The sequence below is a fragment of the Oculina patagonica genome, chromosome 3, assembly GCF_052425735.1.
Source record: "Oculina patagonica isolate OP01 chromosome 3, crgOcupat, whole genome shotgun sequence".
Taxonomy (NCBI): Eukaryota; Metazoa; Cnidaria; class Anthozoa; order Scleractinia; family Oculinidae; genus Oculina; species Oculina patagonica.
In genome coordinates this window covers 21,498,618-21,518,585 of record NC_135760.1, presented here as the reverse complement: position 1 = coordinate 21,518,585, position 19,968 = coordinate 21,498,618, and the positions used below count along the sequence as shown (strand labels likewise).

The window sequence follows — 19,968 nt, the reverse complement described above, 5'->3', positions numbered from 1 at the left end:
AAACCTCGTTTTGAAAGCGTTTCCCGTTAATCCAATGTATGTTTCTTTTCCTTCTTCGCTCTCAACGGTAGCTTGGTAGATCACATTTTCCATTAAACATTTTCCGCTCAGTGGACAGTTAGGCTTAATCCGACAGTTTCTTTTGTTAAGAAGGTATGTGAACAAGGCATAACGGTCAACATGTCGGTTAATACAATGCAGAATGACCCTTTCGCCTCATTTGTATGCCAAAACGCAGAGAAATGTAGTAACAGCTATTGTCTTTACACGGCGTTCATATTTTGTTAACGAGACAACTTGTTTGTTAACTCATTTGTTAACAACTTTTTATTAACAAGAACACGTTAAGCCGGCAGAGCTTTTACAAGGACGAAACAAACACTATTTTTTGTTCAAGTTGTTTACACTAAATATTAAACGATTGTCATATTCTTGTTGAAAACTCTGCCTCAGTGACTTATAACATAACATATCTGAATATTCTTTTTCTTAACGTTTACATATACATAATTTCTTTGAAAATAAATAGCCACTAATTTCGGTTTTGCAAATACGAATTTTCATCACTTTGGTTTTCTTCTCTCTCTCTTACATCTTGAAAAGAAGTCAATTACAGTCGATTTTACTGTTGTGCGATTCTTTGTCTTTTCCCAAGCATTGGAAGCCGTCTCGTTCAAAGTCACGTGATTAGTGAGAACACCACTGCCCGGTGTATCCTCCAGAACGAGGGCTCGCCTCTCTTCAATTTCTTGCTGCCATTAAATTTTCTGCCTTTCAAGATATCTTCACTACTGGCCACACCTTGAAGTTCATCGTCGCTAATTCCCTGAAGTTTCTCGACTTTAGTTTTTCCTGTAAATCGCTCTCTAAGGCGGCTTATCATCACTCCAGCCATATTACAACTCACAAGGCACGATAAAAACTCAACAAAACTGATATAGTCAACGTTAATCTCAAGCAATCCTAGTGTCCGAGTTTTTAACGCACACTTCTCTCTTGAAAATATTCTTTACTGCAATTCAACGTTTGTGACGTTGTCATCTGTCACAATTGCAGCGTAAAACATGCAGATGGCGCGCGCTTTGCCGTTGATTCTACGCGCGCTTCATTATAGTTTATTAGGAAGGGGTTATAGATCAAGTTGAATTGGGCGATAGTTTTTTCGTTTTCGAAAGCAAATAAAAGTTGTTTTTGTTGGTTATATGTTCTGCGTTTTCAATTGTCGTGATCAGTTACGCCAACGATATTTTAAGCAATTGCACTGCCTGTGCGCTACGTGCAAAGTTGTCCAATGCGCTACTTTGCTAGCTAAGCTAATCGAAGAATTTTCCAACGGAAGCAGCGTATTGATGAGCTGTTCTCGCGTAAAGTCGAGACTGGAGGCCAGGCAGCTCACCTGGTGACCAGGCCAGTTGGAACAGAGAGGAGTGTGGGATTGATAGGTACCAATCATTATTGAAATAGTTTTCTGGGGGGATGTCTTTCTAAATAGCTGTTATTCAGAGTTGAGCCGGCAATAATAAATTTTTTGTTAAGAACTTGTGCAAACTAGACGAATGAGTCGACACATCGGTTAAAACAATGCAAAATGACCTTTTCGCCTCATTTGTATGTCAAAACGCTAAGAACTGTAGCAACAGCTATTGTCTTAACTTACACGGCGCTCACATTTTGTTGTAAAATAAAAATGAAGAACAACCTTTTTTTAACGAGAACATGATAAGCAGAGCTTTTATAAGGACAAAACGGACAACATTTTTATTTAAGTTATTTACACTAAATATTAAACGATTGTCATATTCTTGTTGAAGACTCTGCCTCGGTAACTAATGACAAAACATATCTGACTATTAAAGGGCGGTAACAAGCCAAGAGTAAACACGCAAAAACCCAACAAACACTCTGTTTCTTAACGTTTTATACATGATTCAATTGCAAATAAATAGCCACCTATTTAATCTTTCAAATACGAATTCTCGTCACTTTGGTTTTCTTCTCCCTTTTGAGTTTTGACAATAAGTTATTAACCGTCGATTTTACTGTTGTGCGATTCTTTGTCTTTTCCCAAGCATTGGCCGCCGCTACATTCAAAGTCACGTGACTAGTCGGAACACCACTGCCCGGTGTATCCTCCAGAACGAGGGCTGGGTCACATGACTGTCCGTTTGATTGATGTGTGTCAAATTTGACAGGTTTAGAAGGAGCCAGTTCGTTCAAAAATAAAGCTGGAAATTCGTCAAAAATTTCTGAGGAAGAAGATGGCGTTGTATCACTTTCAATTTCTTTTCCACTCTTGGTGTTCCACTTCTGGTATTTTTTCCCGTTAGACATTACTGAACAGCTGACAACAATTTCACCGCTCGCCTTTTCTTGCTCTCGCCCACTTGTGAGCGTTTTCTTCCATGCTCCTGTCCTCGCAGCAGACCAATGCGTGTTTCTTTTAGAAGTCCCATTCATTTGATAATTCTTGCCTCTCTTCAATTTCTTGCCATCAATAACTTTTCTGTCTTTCAACATATCTTCACTACTGGCCACACCTTGAAGTTCATCGTCGCTGATTCCCTGAAGTTTCTTGACTTTAGTTTTTCCTGTAAATCGCTCTTTAAAACGGCTTATCATCACTCCGGCCATGTCACTTCTATTGAACCACGATAAAAACCCAACAAACTGATATAGTCAACGTTAATCTCAAGTAATCGCAGAGTCCGACTTTTTAACGCACCCTTCTCTCTTGAAAATATTCTTTACTGCAAACGTTTATGACGTTGTCATCTGTCACAATTGCAGCGTAAAACATGCAGATGGCGCGCGCTTTGCCGTTGATTCTGCGCGCGTTAAATAGTTTATTAGGGAGGGGCATGCTTCTGGGAGTGGCTAAAGTTCAAGTTGAATGGGGCGATAGTTTTTTGTTTTCGAAAGCAAATAAAAGTTGTTATTGTTGGTTATATCAGTTCTGCATTTTCAATTGTCCTGATTAGTTGCGTCAACGATATTTTTAGCAATCGCCTTGTACTGTGCGCTATGTGCAAAGTTGACCAATGCGCTACTTTGCTAGCTAAACTTATCCAGACCCTTCTTATTTGTTCCTAAAGGCGATAAAAGACTGGGCCTTCCCTTGATGCGATGCGTTCCATTCAAAACCGCCTCGGGAGCGACTGGGAACGAGTCTGAAACTTATAAAAGGATTTTTCAACGGAAGCAACGTATTGATCAACGGTTCGCGCGTAAAGTCGAGGCTGAAGGCCAGGCTGCTCACCTTGTGACCAGGCCAGATGAAACTGAGAGGAGCATGAGATTGATAGGTGCCAATTATTATGGAGGTCGTTTACTAGGGTGGTGCTTTTTTCCTAAAAAGCTGTTATTACAGTTTAGCCCGCATTATAATATAGATAGGAGTCTACGCGCGCTCTGATTGGCTAAAAACCTATGTTTTATCAGAGTATAAAACATAGAAAAATCATGTTTTATTGTTTTTCGTCAGCTTTCCTCGAGTGCTTCGCGCGTCGTTGACTGTTCGTTGGCTATAACCACTCGTATCCAACAAGGGCGAATGGAATAATTGTTTTATTAAATTCCTTTTTAAGTATAAATCCACTGGACATTTCATTTTGATGTAAACGAAGTGAGGCGGGAAAAATTGTGGCGCGGTGTCCACTGCTTGAGTTGAATGAAACGCGCAAGGAAAGCGAGCGAGAGAGTTTTCTTTCGAAAATTTTCTTCGACAATTTCCTCTTAAATCGTCTATTCATGCTGGAACTTGATTGTGACAACAATTAAGGTGTACGGGAATATCCGAAGCAATAGCTTTTCCGGCTGGAAATTATACGCCTTGTTCAAGTCGAAAGAAGCAAGGGACGGATGTCATCGAGACTACTATATTATGCTGAGACGAAATTGCACTCGGTGCAGTCGGTGAAGTTTATCGAAGTTCAAAAAGACAAGATCAAGATTAAAAGGTAACAAACTTACCTGAAATGCTTAGCCTTATTTTACGTCGAATACTGAATGAAATTGTGTCAGTTTTCTGGTCTTCCCGGAAACTATTTTCTGCTTTTCATCTTTGTTTACTCGCTCTTGTTGTACATATTTTTAATTAAACTAAGTTTTCACTCGCGGTGTCTAAAATCTATATCATAAAGCAAATAAAGAAGCCTAAGCCATGTTTTATACTGTCATAAAACACTCCGGGCATTTGAGAACACTCGAGAAATGTAGAAAACATTCGCCTGCGGCTCATGTTTTCTACATTTCCCTCGTGTTCTCAAATGCCCGTCGTGTTTTATGACAGTATAAAACATGGCTTAGGCTTCTTTATTTGTTAAATAATACATTCTTTTGTCAAGAATAATAATAATGGTGGAAAAAAAAATACGACTACCGTGTGTGGCCCTAAATCCGGACAGCCCTTGGTCCGGACACTTTAGGTTCATCGTGTATTTTTCCGATGGGAAACAAAGTTTTAATAAAACCGATCCTTTCCAAAGATTTCTTGATCTGTTTGCTGTCTTAACCTTGCTCGAAGGCTTTCCTGCTGGCAGTGAAGTTGAGAATTTCAAGTCGACGTGAAGGTAGGTGAAGTTTGTTTTCGCGATGTTTATTTGTTCATGGCGCCTCAAATTAACTGGTGTTCTTTGCATTCCTGTATATCCGAAATGAGCGCGCTAAAAGAGGTAATTTTTGGTAGAATTGATGTATAGGAAATATTCTTTCGACTAGTGCAAAAAATTTGATTGACCGCTTAAGTTTCCGTCCAAAGTAACGAATTAAAATTTCTAAGTAATTTTCATGACTAGGTCCTTGGTCTGGACTGACGGCAACCAAATATAACTTCAAACTTCTGAAGGTGGCAAGCTAAATAATACTGAACGAAAAAGAGTCTAACAAAATTTACACCATGTTTACACCTTTCGTTTGAGTTCTAAGGCAAAATAAATTTAATTTTACAATAGTTAAAACTAAAACGAGAAGTTTTAATTCCAACTTTGCAAAACACACTTATCAGTGTGATAAGCGCTATTGTTTATATCGAACCACCGTTTTCGATATTACAGAGTAATCGAGTCGAGTAAGCACAGAAGCTGTTGTCTTTTCACTTGTTAGCTGGATGGCACGGTAACTTACAGGACAAATCTCAGCTCTCCGCTCTTCTTCTAGACTGAGAAATACACGTTCGCGTCTTTTTCGTCCGGACCAAGGGCCACATACTGTACATGCAGCACTACAAAATTGTTTCGAGAGGACCAATTGGTCCTCTCTCGTCAGGTGCTTGGTTCAACTAACAGTTTGACGACCTAAATGCTGCCATTTATCCTTTAGCCAAAAGGTATTTTCTCGCAGGCCTGCATGCACTTGCGAGTTCATTTCTCTTATTGAGAGTTCCAGCGCCTGGCTTGCATACTTTTCCGTCGTACACAGATTGCATCGTTTTGTTCTGTTGGAATAGGTGCTGGCACGGGCCATCACTTTCCAGCTAGTAGTGTAAATTGCGTGCTTTTGTCCTTCAGGAACCAAATGTATTTACTTAGTTCAGTTGCATTTCTTTTGCTTACGTCCTTGAAGGAGGCTGTATGGTTGCCAAACCTCGTTTTGAAAGCGTTTCCCGTTAATCCAATGTATGTTTCTTTTCCTTCTTCGCTCTCAACGGTAGCTTGGTAGATCACATTTTCCATTAAACATTTTCCGCTCAGTGGACAGTTAGGCTTAATCCGACAGTTTCTTTTGTTAAGAGGTATGTGAACAAGGCATAACGGTCGACACGTCGGTTAATACAATGCAGAATGACTCTTTCGCCTCACTTGTATGCCAAAACGCAGAGAAATGTAGTAACAGCTATATATTGTCTTTACACGGCGTTCATATTTTGTTAACGAGACAACTTGTTTGTTAACTCATTTGTTAACAACTTTTTAATAACAAGAACACGTTAAGCCGGCAGAGCTTTTACAAGGACGAAACAAACACTATTTTTTATTCAAGTTGTTTACACTAAATATTAAACGATTGTCATATTCTTGTTGAAAACTCTGCCTCAGTGACTTATAACAAAACATATCTGAATATTCTTTTTCTTAATGTTTACATATACATAATTTCTTTGAAAATAAATAGCCACTAATTTCGGTTTTTCAAATACGAATTTTCATCACTTTGGTTTTCTTCTCTCTCCTGAATCTTGAAAAGAAGTCAATTACAGTCGATTTCACTGTTGTGCGATTCTTTGTCTTTTCCCAAGCATTGGAAGCCGTCACGTTCAAAGTCACGTGATTAGTGAGAACACCACTGCCCGGTGTATCCTCCTGAACGAGGGCTGGGTCACATGACTGTCCGTTTGATCGATGTGTGTCACAATTTACAGGTTTGGAAGGAGCTAGTTCGTTCAAAAATAAAGCTGGAAATTCGTCAAAATTTTCTGAGGAAGAAGATGGCGTTGTGTCACTTTTGATTTTTTTTCCAGTCTTGGTGTTCCACTTCTGGTACTTTTTCCCGTTAGACATTACTGAACAGCTGACAGCAATTTCACCACTCGCCTTTTCTTGCCCTGGCCCGCTTGTGAGCGTTCTCTTCCATGCTTCTGTCCTCGCAGCAAACCAATTCATGTTTCTTTTAGATGTCTCATTCATTTGATAATTCTTGCCTCTCTTCAGTTTCTTGCTACCAATAACTTTCCTGTCTTTTAACATATCTTCACTACTGGCCACACCGTAAAGTTCATCGTCGCTGATTCCCGGAAGTTTCTCGACTTTAGTTTTTCCTGTAAAAAGCTCTCTTAAGCGGTTCACCATCACTCCAGCCATATTACAACTCACAAAGCACGATAAAAAGCCAAAGAACTGATATAGTCAACGTTAATCTCAAGCAATCGTGCCGTCCAACTTTTAAACGCACGCCTCTCTCTTGAAAATGTTCTTTACTGCAAACGTTTATGACGTTATCATCTGTCACAATCGCAGCGCAAAACTTGCAGATGGCGCGCGCTTTGCCGTTGATTCTGCGCGCGCTGAATAGTTTATTAGGGATGGGCATGCTTCTGGGAGTGGCTAAAGTTCAAGTTGAATTGGGCGATAGTTTTTTGTTTTCCAAAGCAAATAAAAGTTGTTATTGTTGGTTATATCAGTTCTGCATTTTCAATTGTCATGATTAGTTGCGCCAACGATATTTTTAGCAATCGCCTTGTACTGTGCGCTATGTGCAAAGTTGACCAATGCGCTACTTTGCTAGCTAAACTTATCCAGACCCTACTTATTTGTTCCTAAAGGCGATAAAAGACTGGGCCTTCTCTTGATGCGATGCGTTCCATTCAAAACCGCCTCGGGAGCGACTGGGAACGAGTCTGAAACTTATCAAAGAATTTTTCAACGGAAGCAACGTATTGATCAGCGGTTCGCGCGTAAAGTCGAGGCTGAAGGCCAGGCAGCTCACCTTGTGACCAGGCCAGATGAAACTGAGAGGAGCATGGGATTGATAGGTGCCAATTATTATGGAAGTCGTTTACTAGGGCGGTGCTTTTTTCCTAAAAAGCTGTTATTACAGTTTAGCCCGCAATAATACATTCTTTTGTCAAGAATAATAATAATGGTGGAAAAAAAAAATACGACTACCGTGTGTGGCCCTAAATCCGGACAGCCCTTGGTCCGGACACTTTAGGTTCATCGTGTATTTTTCCGATGGGAAACAAAGTTTTAATAAAACCGATCCTTTCCAAAGATTTCTTGATCTGTTTGCTGTCTTAACCTTGCTCGAAGGCTTTCCTGCTGGCAGTGAAGTCGAGAATTTCAAGTCGACGTGAAGGTAGGTGAAGTTTGTTTTCGCGATGTTTATTTGTTCATGGCGCCTCAAATTAACTGGTGTTCTTTGCATTCCTGTATATCCGAAATGAGCGCGCTAAAAGAGGTAATTTTTGGTAGAATTGATGTATAGGAAATATTCTTTCGACTAGTGCAAAAAAATTGATTGACCGCTTAAGTTTCCGTCCAAAGTAACGAATTAAAATTTCTAAGTAATTTTCATGACTAGGTCCTTGGTCTGGACTGACGGCAACCAAATATAACTTCAAACTTCTGAAGGTGGCAAGCTAAATAATACTGAACGAAAAAGAGTCTAACAAAATTTACATCTTTCGTTTGAGTTCTAAGGCAAAATAAACTTCATTTTACATTAGTAAAACTAAAACTAAAACACGCTTATCAGTGTGATAAGCGCTATTGTTTACATTCACTGCACTATACTTCTTGATGAGATGAAATAAACAGAAATAAAGCTCCCCTTCTAAAAATTTTTATTTGATGTATCTGAATTCCACTAAAACATATAAAAAATGTGCAAGAAACTTCTTTAGATTAGATTTTGAACATTTGTTGCGTAAATATTCCGTGCTGTCCGGACGAAGGGCCGTCAAACCGAACCACCGTTTTCGATATTACAGAGTAATCGAGTCGAGTAAGCACAGAAGCTGTTGTCTTCATTTTTCACACGTTAGCTGGATGGCACGGTAACTTACAGGACAAATCTCAGATCTCCGCTCTTCTTCTAGGCTGAGAAATACACGTTCGCGTCTTTTTCGTCCGGACCAAGGACCACATACTGTACATGCAGCACTACAAATTTTTTTCGAAAGGACCAATTGGTCCTCTCTCGTCAGGTGCTTGGTTCAACTAACAGTTTGACGACCTAAATGCTGCCATTTATGCTTTAGCCAAAAGGTATTTTCCCGCATGCCTGCATGCACTTGCGAGTTCATTTCTCTTTACTTATTGAGCGTTCCTGCGCCTGGCTTGCATAGAATGAAGTACAGTAAAAACCCGCGTATAAGAACCTAACATTTAAGAACCTGTTAGGCTAAAATTTCATTTTTAAGCACCCTTCAAATAAGAACCATTTTAGGCTAAAATTCTAAAACAGGTTCTTATTTTCAAAAAAGAAAAAAATAATCTTCTCAAAAATATAGAATTAAAAAATCTCAAAAATATATTTATAACACAGTCTGTTTTTAAAGAGGAACTTTGACATTTTATCATGTTATGTTGTTTTGTATACAAGATTCATTTGGGAATTATAGTGAAGGTTACAGTATAGGTTTGATTTTAACAGAATCAGATTAAAATAGTATTGTTAAGAATCGTATAATTATATAAATTGTAATAATTTGAAGAAATTAATGTTTAACCCGTTGCCTCGGAAATTACCGCTTAAGTATCGCGGGCGCATTTTGACACGTGAGAAATCGGAAGACATGTTTTGATTGTGAAAGTTTCGTGAGACCTCGTGGTTCGTTCTAGCGACATTAAATGGTAAAAATCTACGTTTTGTGTGTTTGGAACCTTCGAACCTTTGACCGTTCTACCGTTTGAGAACAAGTATAGTATTTTGCTTACTGAAGCCTCCAAGAATACTGTTATTGGACATTAAAGACCAGATCATTTAAAAATTCTACTTTATTTTTTTGAACAAAAGTTAAGAACCTAATTAAAAACCAAGTTAGCCTAATTTTACACTAAACACCATTTATATAAGAACCTGTTTAGTCTAACTTGAAAAAACCTAGGTTCTTATACGCGGGTTTTTACTGTACTTTTCCGTCGTACACAGATTGCATCGTTTTGTTCTGTTGGAATAGGTGCTGGCACGGGCCATCACTTTTCAGCTAGTAGTGTAAATTGCGTGCTTTTGTCCTTCAGGGACCAAATGTATTTACTTAGTTCAGTTGCATTTCTTTTGCTTACGTCCTTGAAGGAGGCTGTATGGTTGCGAAACCTCGTTTTGAAAGCGTTTCCCGTTAATCTAATGTATGTTTCTTTTCCTTCTTCGCTCTCAACGGTAGCTTGGTAGATCACACTTTCCATTAAACATTTTCCGCTCAGTAGACAGTTAGGCTTAATCCGACAGTTTCTTTTGTTAAGAAGGTATGTGAACAAGGCATAACGATCGACACGTCGGTTAATACAATGCAGAATGACCCTTTCGCCTCACTTGTATGCCAAAACGCAGAGAAATGTAGGAACAGCTATTGTCTTTACACGGCGTTCATATTTTGTTAACGACACAACTTGTCTGTTAACTCATTTGTTAACAACTTTTTATTAACAAGAACACGTTAAGCCGGCAGAGCTTTTACAAGGACGAAACAAACACTATTTTTTATTCACGTTGTTTACACTAAATATTAAACGATTGTCATATTCTTGTTGAAGACTCTGCCTCGGTAACTAATGACATAACATATCTGACTATTAAAGGGCGGTAACAAGCCAAGAGTAAACACGCAAAAATCTAACAAACACTCTGTTTTCTTAACGTTTTATACATGATTCAATTGCAAATAAATAGCCACCTATTTAATCTTTCAAATACGAATTCTCACACTTTGGTTTTCTTCTCCCTCTTGAATTTTGACAATAAGTTATTAACCGTCGATTTCACTGTTGTGCGATTCTTTGTCTTTTCCCAAGCATTGGAAGCCGTCACGTTCAAAGTCACGTGACTAGTCGGAACACCACTGCCCGGTGTATCCTCCAGAACGAGGGCTGGGTCACATGACTGTCCGTATGATTGACGTGTGTTAAAATTGACAGGTTTAGATGGAGCCAGTTCATTTAAAAATAAAGCTGCAAATTCGTCAAAGATTTCTGGGGAAGAAGATGGCGTTGTGTCACTTTTAATTTCTTTTCCAGTCTTGGTGTTCCACTTCTGGTATTTTTCCCCGTTAGACATTACTGAACAGCTGACAGCAATTTCACCGCTCTCCTTTTCTTGCCCTCGCCCGCTTGTCAGCGTTCTTTTCCATGCTTCTGTCCTTGCAGCAAACCAACTCGTTTTCCTTTTAGAAGTCACATTCATTTGATAATTCTTGCCTTTCTTCAATTTCTTGCTGCCAATAACTTTTCTGTCTTTCAAGATATCTTCACTACTGGCCACACCGTAAAGTTCATCGTCGCTGATTCCGGGAAGTTTCTCGACTTTAGTTTTTCCTGTAAATCGCTCTCTTAAGCGGTTCACCATCACTCCAGCCATATTACAACTCACAAAGCACGATAAAAAGCCAAAGAACTGATATATTCAACGTTAATCTCAAGCAATCGTGCCGTCCAACTTTTAAACGCACGCCTCTCTCTTGAAAATGTTCTTTACTGCAAACGTTTGTGACGTTATCATCTGTCACAATCGCAGGATAAAACATGCAGATGGCGCGCGCTTTGCCGTTGATTGTGCGCGAGCTGTAATCAAGGAGGGGTTATAGACAAAGTAGGTTTTTATTGCTTTCGAAAACGGTTTTCGAAAGCAATGAAAATTGTTTTTATAAGTTTCGGCCCGGTGGGCTTTTGACTGGGGGAGCTTATGTCGGGGACTAGGGCTATAAACGACATTAAAATCTGTTTGGAAATTAGCTGACAAGGAGCGACTTTTAAAAAAGACTGACGGCTACGGCTATATTTAAGTTATAACATGAGAGCGCGTTGGATATGAGATTGGCTATGCGCGTTGTTGGCTATCACTAAATCATATCCAACGAGCGCGAGTGGAATAATTGATTTATCATAAACACCCAAAGAATTGCAATATTTGCGCTCCTCGGCTGTTCTCGCTGATGCGCCCACCTGCCATATTTGTGGTCAATGGTATATGAGTTCACATACCATGGCCTGTGAACCAATCAAAACTCGGTAATTGCAATATACCATGGCTAGTTTTTAATAATATAAGAAAGCCTCCGATGAAACGTTTAGAACTGCACTCTACTTGCAAACTTACTCATTGCCAGTTTTCTAATTGAAGTACAATGTTCTGTGGGGACGTCCAGTAAGTTAAAATGCACATTTAGTTAGTTGCGAGAGGTCTTACATCCAGTGAAGCTTATAATCGGAATTTTTTTTCTTCGTTTAATAGCAGGATGATCCTACAACGTTATCTCGGGAATGGGGGTGGGTGACATATAACCAGATTTTACGGCATACTGAGAGGCGTTTACCAGATGAATCAACTCAGATGCAAACAAAAGTAAACAACACATATTACGGGTATGATACCGTATAAATTCGTACGCATTTTATTTTTTACATAAGTGTCAATAACTCTAAAGAATATTTACAAACAATGCTACACTGAGAATCGAGAATGAACTCTTTCTTCGCCACGCAAATTCTAACTTCACACAAAGCGCTTTATGAAGGCAGTGAGTGGAGTTTCTTTATTGTCCGACGCCAAAAACACAGTGCATGCAATCTAAGGCTACAAAACTTACACTCAAATAGTGTCAAAAAAGGTTCCAAAAATATTAATGAAAAAAAAAAATTAATTAGGCGGCAAGTGAAGGGACATGTTTTACTGTTTAAATTGTACCGTTCAGTTCCGCTCTGCCAGCAGAGCTTTCCAGGCTTGTTTTTCATGATTATCCAGATATTCATTAGACTGTTCACACGCTCTCTATTTTTTCGTATTTTTCGATCGATGAACGCGGGAAAAGACCGGCGAGAGAACGGGACACCAGAGCAAAGCGGGAGGCGCGAGGGGGTGGGGGCGGGGAGCGAAAAAAATATTTTTCTTCTCTCGCTCCCGCCCCTTCGCTCCCCTGCGCTTCGCGCTCACTTCGCTCGCCGATTCTCTCGCTTTTTTGCGTTGAAAAATAGAGAGGCTGTGGACAGTCTAGAAGTTCATTTGAAATTACGCTTCAAAACTACGTGTAGACAAAAGCAACCCGACTTCACCACGTGAAGAGCAACAATGATCCAAGTGCCACTTAACACGTTCCACTCTTTTTGTACTGTCACCAAACAGGCCACCGTACATTTCCTAGCAATAACTTGTCTGTTCTGGCTGTAAGCAGGTTACATGTTTTACTCAATAAGCCAGCGATTAGTAGAATCTTCAGTTTACTTCCTTGTCGTCATTCGTAATTTACCCAAAAGCTGATCAAGTGAGGCAACACAGGATTGCTCAAAACACAAACCAGATATTTGCAAATGCTCAAAGTCTTCCAGAGAAATGATCCAAACCAAATGGGATTGGAAAAAGGTTGGCGACCAAATGTTCAAAAAACCTCTGTCTGCGAAACGCTTCATTCTTCTCGTTGAATTTGTTCTTAACTTTATTGTTGTTGTTGTTGTTGTTGTTGTTGTCAACTACTTGACTCTAACATCAATCACATCCTCATCTTCCATATCAAGCTGATCTGGCGTCTCACCCCCTTTCAGCACCTCCCCATCGAAGGAGAACTTGAGCCGTGATCGCGGAAGCTTTCTAAATTCACAGTACGCTGTCATCAGCTTCTCTAGCGGGTCAGTCTGAAATGAGAAAACATAGTCCGCAATGCATAACTTGCTAAACACAGACGCACAGAAGTCACCTCAGCTACTACTAGACGAAGCAAATTAATCCATACCACACAGAAATTAATTGCCAATCACAAAGAACACAGACAATCCAGTAAACCAAACAAAACTCGAAGCAAACACATGTAGCTGGTACAAAGCGCGGGAAATTGTGCGCGAGCGAGTCACGATTGGTTTTGGTTTTACTTCTGATTGGCTGAGAAAGTGACGCGTGTTTTAAACCAATCACCCATCATGGGCACCCGTTGCATGTTTTTGCTTGGACTTTTGATTGGTTTATTGTGTAACCTGCATTTTATTTTAGCGCTTGTCTTAACTTTCCTTACAATACTGTTCTATAAAACTAATAGATTGATTAACTAACAATAAATATTACCTTTAATACTTTAAACGTCTTCTTTGAGTCAGCATCGTTCCCCTGAACTTTTATTTCAATTTTATTTTCTTCGTCCTCTTCCATTTTGTCAACCACTGGTGTATCCACGACAACACATTCTAGAGAGAGAGAGAGAGAGAGAGAAAAAAAAAACATTCATTGTTTTTTTTTAATACGGGATCGTCAGTTGCTATACAACATGTGTTCTTTGGCTTTCTTTCCAAAAGTGGTACCTTATTGTCAGGGGCGGATCCAGGATTTCTCAAAGGGGGGTGGCTGTTTACCAATATTTTTGTTTGCTATATTGTTCAAGCCCCAGTTTGTTTTTTATGGTAGGGGGGGGGGGGGTTCGGGCTTTTAGGCAGTTTTTTGAAAGTGGAGTGCAAATCATTTTGGGTCTGTGGCCCATATTTAGTGAAGGCAAAGGCTCCTTCCCCCTAGGGGGGTCTGGGGGCATGCCCCCCTCAGAAAATTTTGAAAAGTTGAAGCCCCTTAGACGTGATTTCCGCGATTCTAAGCAGCTTTAAGTTATTAAAAAACTGTTTTTCCTTGATAATTTGGCAAAATATTCTTTCTTCAACTTACCTTGAGTTATATTTCGGAGAAAAAGTCTAGTTCTTATGAAATGAACAGTGATTGAAATTTAAAGTTGACAAGCCAGGAACTTACAGGAAAGAACAGATATGCGTTTTTTTGCTCACCCACATGCGTGAAAATTTTTAGCCCTTGGGAAAGTGGCCTGGGGACAACTTTGGCGACTTTGCTTGCTTTTGTAATCGCTTCTATGCGAAAAAACGGTACGAAAACTCGCTAAAAAAGATGTAAATGGAGAAGAAAATCATTCCAGCAAGGCTAAAACAACTCTTGAAAGTTAAAAGGAATCTAATTTTTTAAAATTATACACACATGTTTTGTTACATTAAGCCAGAAGTTCATTAACCAGGCCTTTTAAAAATCTCCTATTTTGGAAAAATGGCCTTTCTTAACTTTAAACGGCCGCCTGACTATGAAAGGTGGATGGACATTGTCCTTATTTTCTATTTTAATATCTTTATTTTTTTTTTCTGGTGGATCAAGGGGGGTGGCTAGCCACCCAATCCACCCCCCCTGGATCCGCCCCTGATTGTTACTTATTTTCGCAGGACTGAATTTTCGGGATTTTTGAAAGAACCAAGAAAATACATTTTGTAACGTGTTTTACGCATTTTTGACGTTTAACATAGTTTTTGGCGAACTCGCGGAAATTTAGTTCCGCGAAATGATGCTCGTTCCATTTTCGCGAAATTAAGTTCCCGCGAAAATAACTTGTGTATGATCAAACAAGCTTTCCAAAACCCATTAGCCCAAGACAAAGCTTTAGTCTTAAAAGTGGCTGAGTCCTTGAATTTCGACCTTGCTGCTTCACTGCCCTGTGCTGCAAGAGCCCCAAGTGCAGGTATACAGCAAACAGTCCTATGATCAAGGTTAGATGATGTTTTAAGCAGGTCAAGAAAATATCTTACAGAAGTCATCAAGGAAGACTATGATTTTCCTATCTCATGCTTAAATGGGAGCTATAAGATGAATGGCCCTTCAAGTCAGCAGGAAATGACTTGCTGTAATCCACTGAACAACAGGGGGGATCTAGGGTAGAGGCGTGAAGGACCTAGACTACATGTACCTTATACTTTTATGTCTTTTCCCTTTGTTAGGACAAGAAAGGGGGCCCATTTTCACCTTGCACCCTAGGGCTCCCCCTTCCTGGCAGTCAGGGTTCTCAATAGAAATTTCAGCAGCCATTGCTGTGATGTTTTCACCTGTAACAGGGAACTACATGGCCAAAAGCTATGTCACTCAAATCTATCTACTGCTGTGCTTTTGCAACCGTAACACTTTCCAGTGACACTCGTGACAGGTGTTAACGGGTTACGGGTTCAACTGAGAACCCTGACTGTACAAACATGTTGATCATGCCTTTCATCTAAATGTGAACTCACCAATGATATCTGCTACACTAAGGTGAATAGAAATTGGTGTATCATAGCCCAGAATGTTGATATCTGAAAGACTTAACATGATCTTGTCTTCTGTAACGCCCTCCTGCCTGGCAAGCGCCGATATAATCTGGCCAAAAGGCTCTGCCTGTGGAGCAAAATATTTTAAATTTAGCAGGGTATTTTTGCATTTTAATATACCCAATTTACCTATTGAAATTATAATTTCAGGGTTCATACACTTTTTCAGGCCAAAAATTCAAGGACTTTTCAAGTACTTTCCAGGACCCTTGTTGGAAACTTCAAGGACTTTTTTTCGTGAAATTTACCCCAAATCAAGGATTTCCAGTCTGTTGAGCTGTTGAGGTGCTTGCTGAAGAACTAAAATTCGCATATTTTGGCAATCTTCCCATTTTCTTGAAGCCTTTTGACGTTCAATAAAAAAATCAGACTTTCAAGGACCGAAAAACCAATTTCAAGTACTTTCAAGGCCTTGAAATCAAACTCCTGAAATTCAAGGGTTTTCATTGTTATTGTGAAAGCCTTCAGATAGTTCTCAGTGTGCATCAAGAGGAGCTCAATTTTCGTATAAGAGGAGGGAGGGGGTAGAAGACCCTGAAAGGCCCCTCTCAACATGGCCTTGGGTTATCAGTTTGAATGCCCAATTTTGAGAGGACTAAATAAATACGGCAGATTATAAAGATGCAAAGAATACAAAATAACATACAGAAACTGAGGAAGTGTTTGAAGACACAGTCTGGAGAAAAAGATTGTTTAAAAAACCTGAGGGAAAGAAAGAAGTTTAAAACTAAAAAATGAAGTCTCTGAGAAGTGTGCAGACTGATACATTTTTTTCACACCTGAGTACAGCTGAACAAGACTGGTAAGTACTAACTCAAGCTATGTTAATCATGATTTCCTAAATACATGGGAATTTGCAGTGGCATTTCCACAGAATTTTGGAATTTAGAAGTGCTGGCTTTTGTGTAAGGAGGAAAACCAGAGAACTCAGAGAAAAACCTATTTGTAGCAAGGACAAGAACCAACAATAAACTCAGCCCACACATAATGCTGTGTCCAGGAATCAAACCGAGCCACATGGTATCGGTGGGAGTTGAGCACTCTCACCACTGTGCCATCCCTGCTCCCATAAAATATCTGTAGATTTTTTAAATGTACAAAATATTAAAAAATAGTCCACTAACTAAGAGGTAGAAAATCACCAATGAAAGGGCTGATGATGAATCAACAGGAATAAGGACAGCCAACAGTGCAAATCTGCACTGGGAGATAAAAAACAAACGGAAGCTGACCTGCTTGTAAAGTAAATCAGGCAAGCGACAGTGCACCGTGCTACTTACCGCCTTCATGTTAAATCTCTTTATGCCTGATCTTGTTCGAACTTTCACAGTAATATTCCGTTCAGATGGACTTGGAAGACCATAACTGTCATCAAGATTAATCACACTGTGTGGACGGAGACTATCAGGTGAGGACCAAGTGTTGTCGGCTGACTTTTTCAAATTATCCAGCACATTGTCCAGCTCGCTGTAAAAATGCAAATTATTGGATACATGTAGGCAGTTTTGTTTTTCACTGATGAAATATTTTAACCACTAATTTGCTGATACAAGTATTTGATGTTTTATTTTTAATACCCCCGGTATTTAAAAATCTTTCCCTTGTTTGATTTTTCAACCAAATCAACGTGACTATCAAACAGACAATAAGAGCACATGCAATTTACACCTGCTTTCAGTATACGTGCATAGTGCCTCTTTCAACTTCCATCTTTCGACATGCTAAACAAACAAGATGGATCAAAATCCACCAATCACAGCCCACTAGCATGACCTTCTGAACTTGTGGGCTCATTAATTTTGCATGAAACCAACACCAGTATGCATTGGTTTTGATTGGCTCATTTCAAACAACACGCCAAAAAATGATGTTGAAAGATAAACTTTGGAATTCTTATTGACTTGCACATGTACTTACCGAAGTTTTTTATTTTTCGCTTGACGCTGGTGGATCCTTATAAGGGTAGCTGTGGAAAGTTCTGGACATGGCGGAGGTGGCGAAGGTGATCTAGTAAAACTCACTTCTTTGATATCACTTGCTGAGCTGTTCATTTCTTCTAATGACTTGTCATTTGTGACCCAACTAACAAAGAGGAAACAACAACAACCAACAAAAGAATATATTGTGAATAAATTGTTCAACATGACACGAGCGAGGGACAAAGAAAAAATCTAAGTCCCCAACGGGAATTGAACCCATGGCCTCCCAGATACCGGTTGGGCAATCTAACCAACTGAGCTACTACGGACTCATTGTGAGCTGGGCCATTTACTAGGTTGATATGTGACACACGTCCCGCATACTGCTAGGATCAGCAATGTCGAAATCATCAAATGTGAAGTAAATGATAAAGATGGTTAATTTTAAGCTTTACCATCTTTTAAAATTTACCATCTTTATTATTTACTACACATTTGATGAAGGTGGAGGTGGAGTGGTAAATAAGCCGTTCAGGCATTTATTCGAGGTGTAACATGCTTCAGGTATAATGACAAGATGCATTCATGTCACAAATAATGATTAAAAGCCCTTTCTTACTACAAATTTTGCTTGAATAAACTGCACCTTTCAAATAAATGCAGGATCCACGAGGCCAAGTTTGAAATAAACGCCGGGGGCGTTTAATTGAGAAAATACGGTATGCTCACAGTTTTACAAAGTATCAACAGTCTAACAAATGTGCAGTTCCAGAAACACAGAAATACCTACCTAAGTTCCAGAAATACCTACCCCATGGAAGGTCATTGGAAATTCCGAGGGGGGAGGGGAAGGTCTCAAAAGCCAAAGTTTTGAAATGAAAGTATGGAGCTTAACTGGAATTTCCAGAGGGCTGAGGGGATTCAAACCAAAAAACCTTCTGTGGGAGGGGTATGGATATTTCCTGGAACAACAAAATTTGCTTTTTTTGTCACCCCAAAGAAATAAGCCCTTCCCCCTATATGAAAGTCTTAATTCATTATAATTATTCATGCTGTGGTTCAATTTTAGCCTTGGTAAACTTGATATTTTCCTTTGTTTTGATGTATGGTAATATATAATTATGATTAGTAGAAACTCAGCTGTGTTCTATTGGAAATCCACGAATCTGATTGGTTCTCCCATTGATTTCTATTCGCCGATAGAAAACAGTCGCGCGCTCGCGTAGCTCTTTAAGCGGTAAATTTTTTTGATTTTTGTCTTCAAAGTGCACAATATTGTAATCCTTTAGAGTTTCTACTAAAACAATTAGACTACTCGCCCTTGTTTTCTATGAGCGATAGTCAACTCGGCTGCGCCTCATTGACTATTTGCTCATAGAAAACTTGGGCTCGTAGTCTAATTGTTAAATATAAAACAAAGAAAAATGCCAGATTGTACCAGGGGTAAAATTGAACCACAACATTTACAACAAAGGGAATACTATGAATTCTAAATATGCTATTTTATGAAATAAAATAAGCTTTTTACATAAAATTAATAACCTCATGAAAACTTTTAGTTGATATATTAAGCTTATGACTTAGTAAAGGGCAGGGATATATTACTAAGCTTAAATGAAACTAAAAGAAAAAGTAACAAAATTGATCATGACAACATAATATTAGCTTTCCATTGGCTTTTTTTCAAGGGAGTACCTGAATATATTTTTAAATTTAATAAGCTTACTGGATTAACGGATTAAACTTAAGCTTAAATTAAAACGAAAAATAAAAGGAAATATAAGCTTACATGTACAGTACATATTGGTCAACCACAAATTAAAATTCTACCATCTAAGGTAAACATCTCTTATTAAATTATAAACTTAAGCTTATACGCTCTTGAAAAATGAACTTACATGTCGTTGCCTTCTTGATCGCTGTCACTGTCTCTTGTTTTGGGGGATTCACTCCTTTCGTTTTCTTCTGAATGCACTCTTTGAAAGGCTTCGTCGTTATCCGAATCGGAGCTATCTGAATCCACTTTAACATGCTTCGTTCTGAACGACAGCGGTATCTGTCCCTTGTACGAAAAGATGTCGTCGCGATTTTGTCGTTTCCTCAACGCTTTTCGTTTGGCTGAACGATTTACGGCCGGCTCTTTGTTCTGATCTTCGTTTCCAGACATCGTACAACACAATAAACCTGTGAATTTTAAACAAAGGTTCTGGAAAATCTGAACTCAAAAACCGCGCGAAACCCTCGACCTCCTGCAGTTGTTGTTCTCTTTGACAAGGTGCTTAGCGGCCAGGCGACCG

At 39.2% G+C, this 19,968-nt stretch overlaps 2 protein-coding genes across 2 annotated transcripts in view; one reads left to right on the top strand and one right to left on the bottom strand.

The window, feature by feature from the left end:
- Positions 1 to 19,968, top strand: part of LOC144645296 (heterogeneous nuclear ribonucleoprotein L-like) — a 103,164-nt gene that overhangs the window by 42,847 nt on the left and 40,349 nt on the right. The gene's annotated exons all lie outside the window — the stretch shown is intronic.
- Positions 12,714 to 19,946, bottom strand: LOC144645383 (NFATC2-interacting protein-like). The gene is made up of 6 exons (XM_078504951.1): positions 19,570 to 19,946; positions 17,670 to 17,834; positions 17,033 to 17,219; positions 15,675 to 15,819; positions 13,699 to 13,817; positions 12,714 to 13,274 (listed from the first exon to the last, which is right to left on the bottom strand). Exons 1-6 carry the CDS (start codon positions 19,836 to 19,838, stop codon positions 13,113 to 13,115), a joined length of 1,047 nt encoding a protein of 348 aa, XP_078361077.1. The 5' UTR covers positions 19,839 to 19,946; the 3' UTR covers positions 12,714 to 13,112.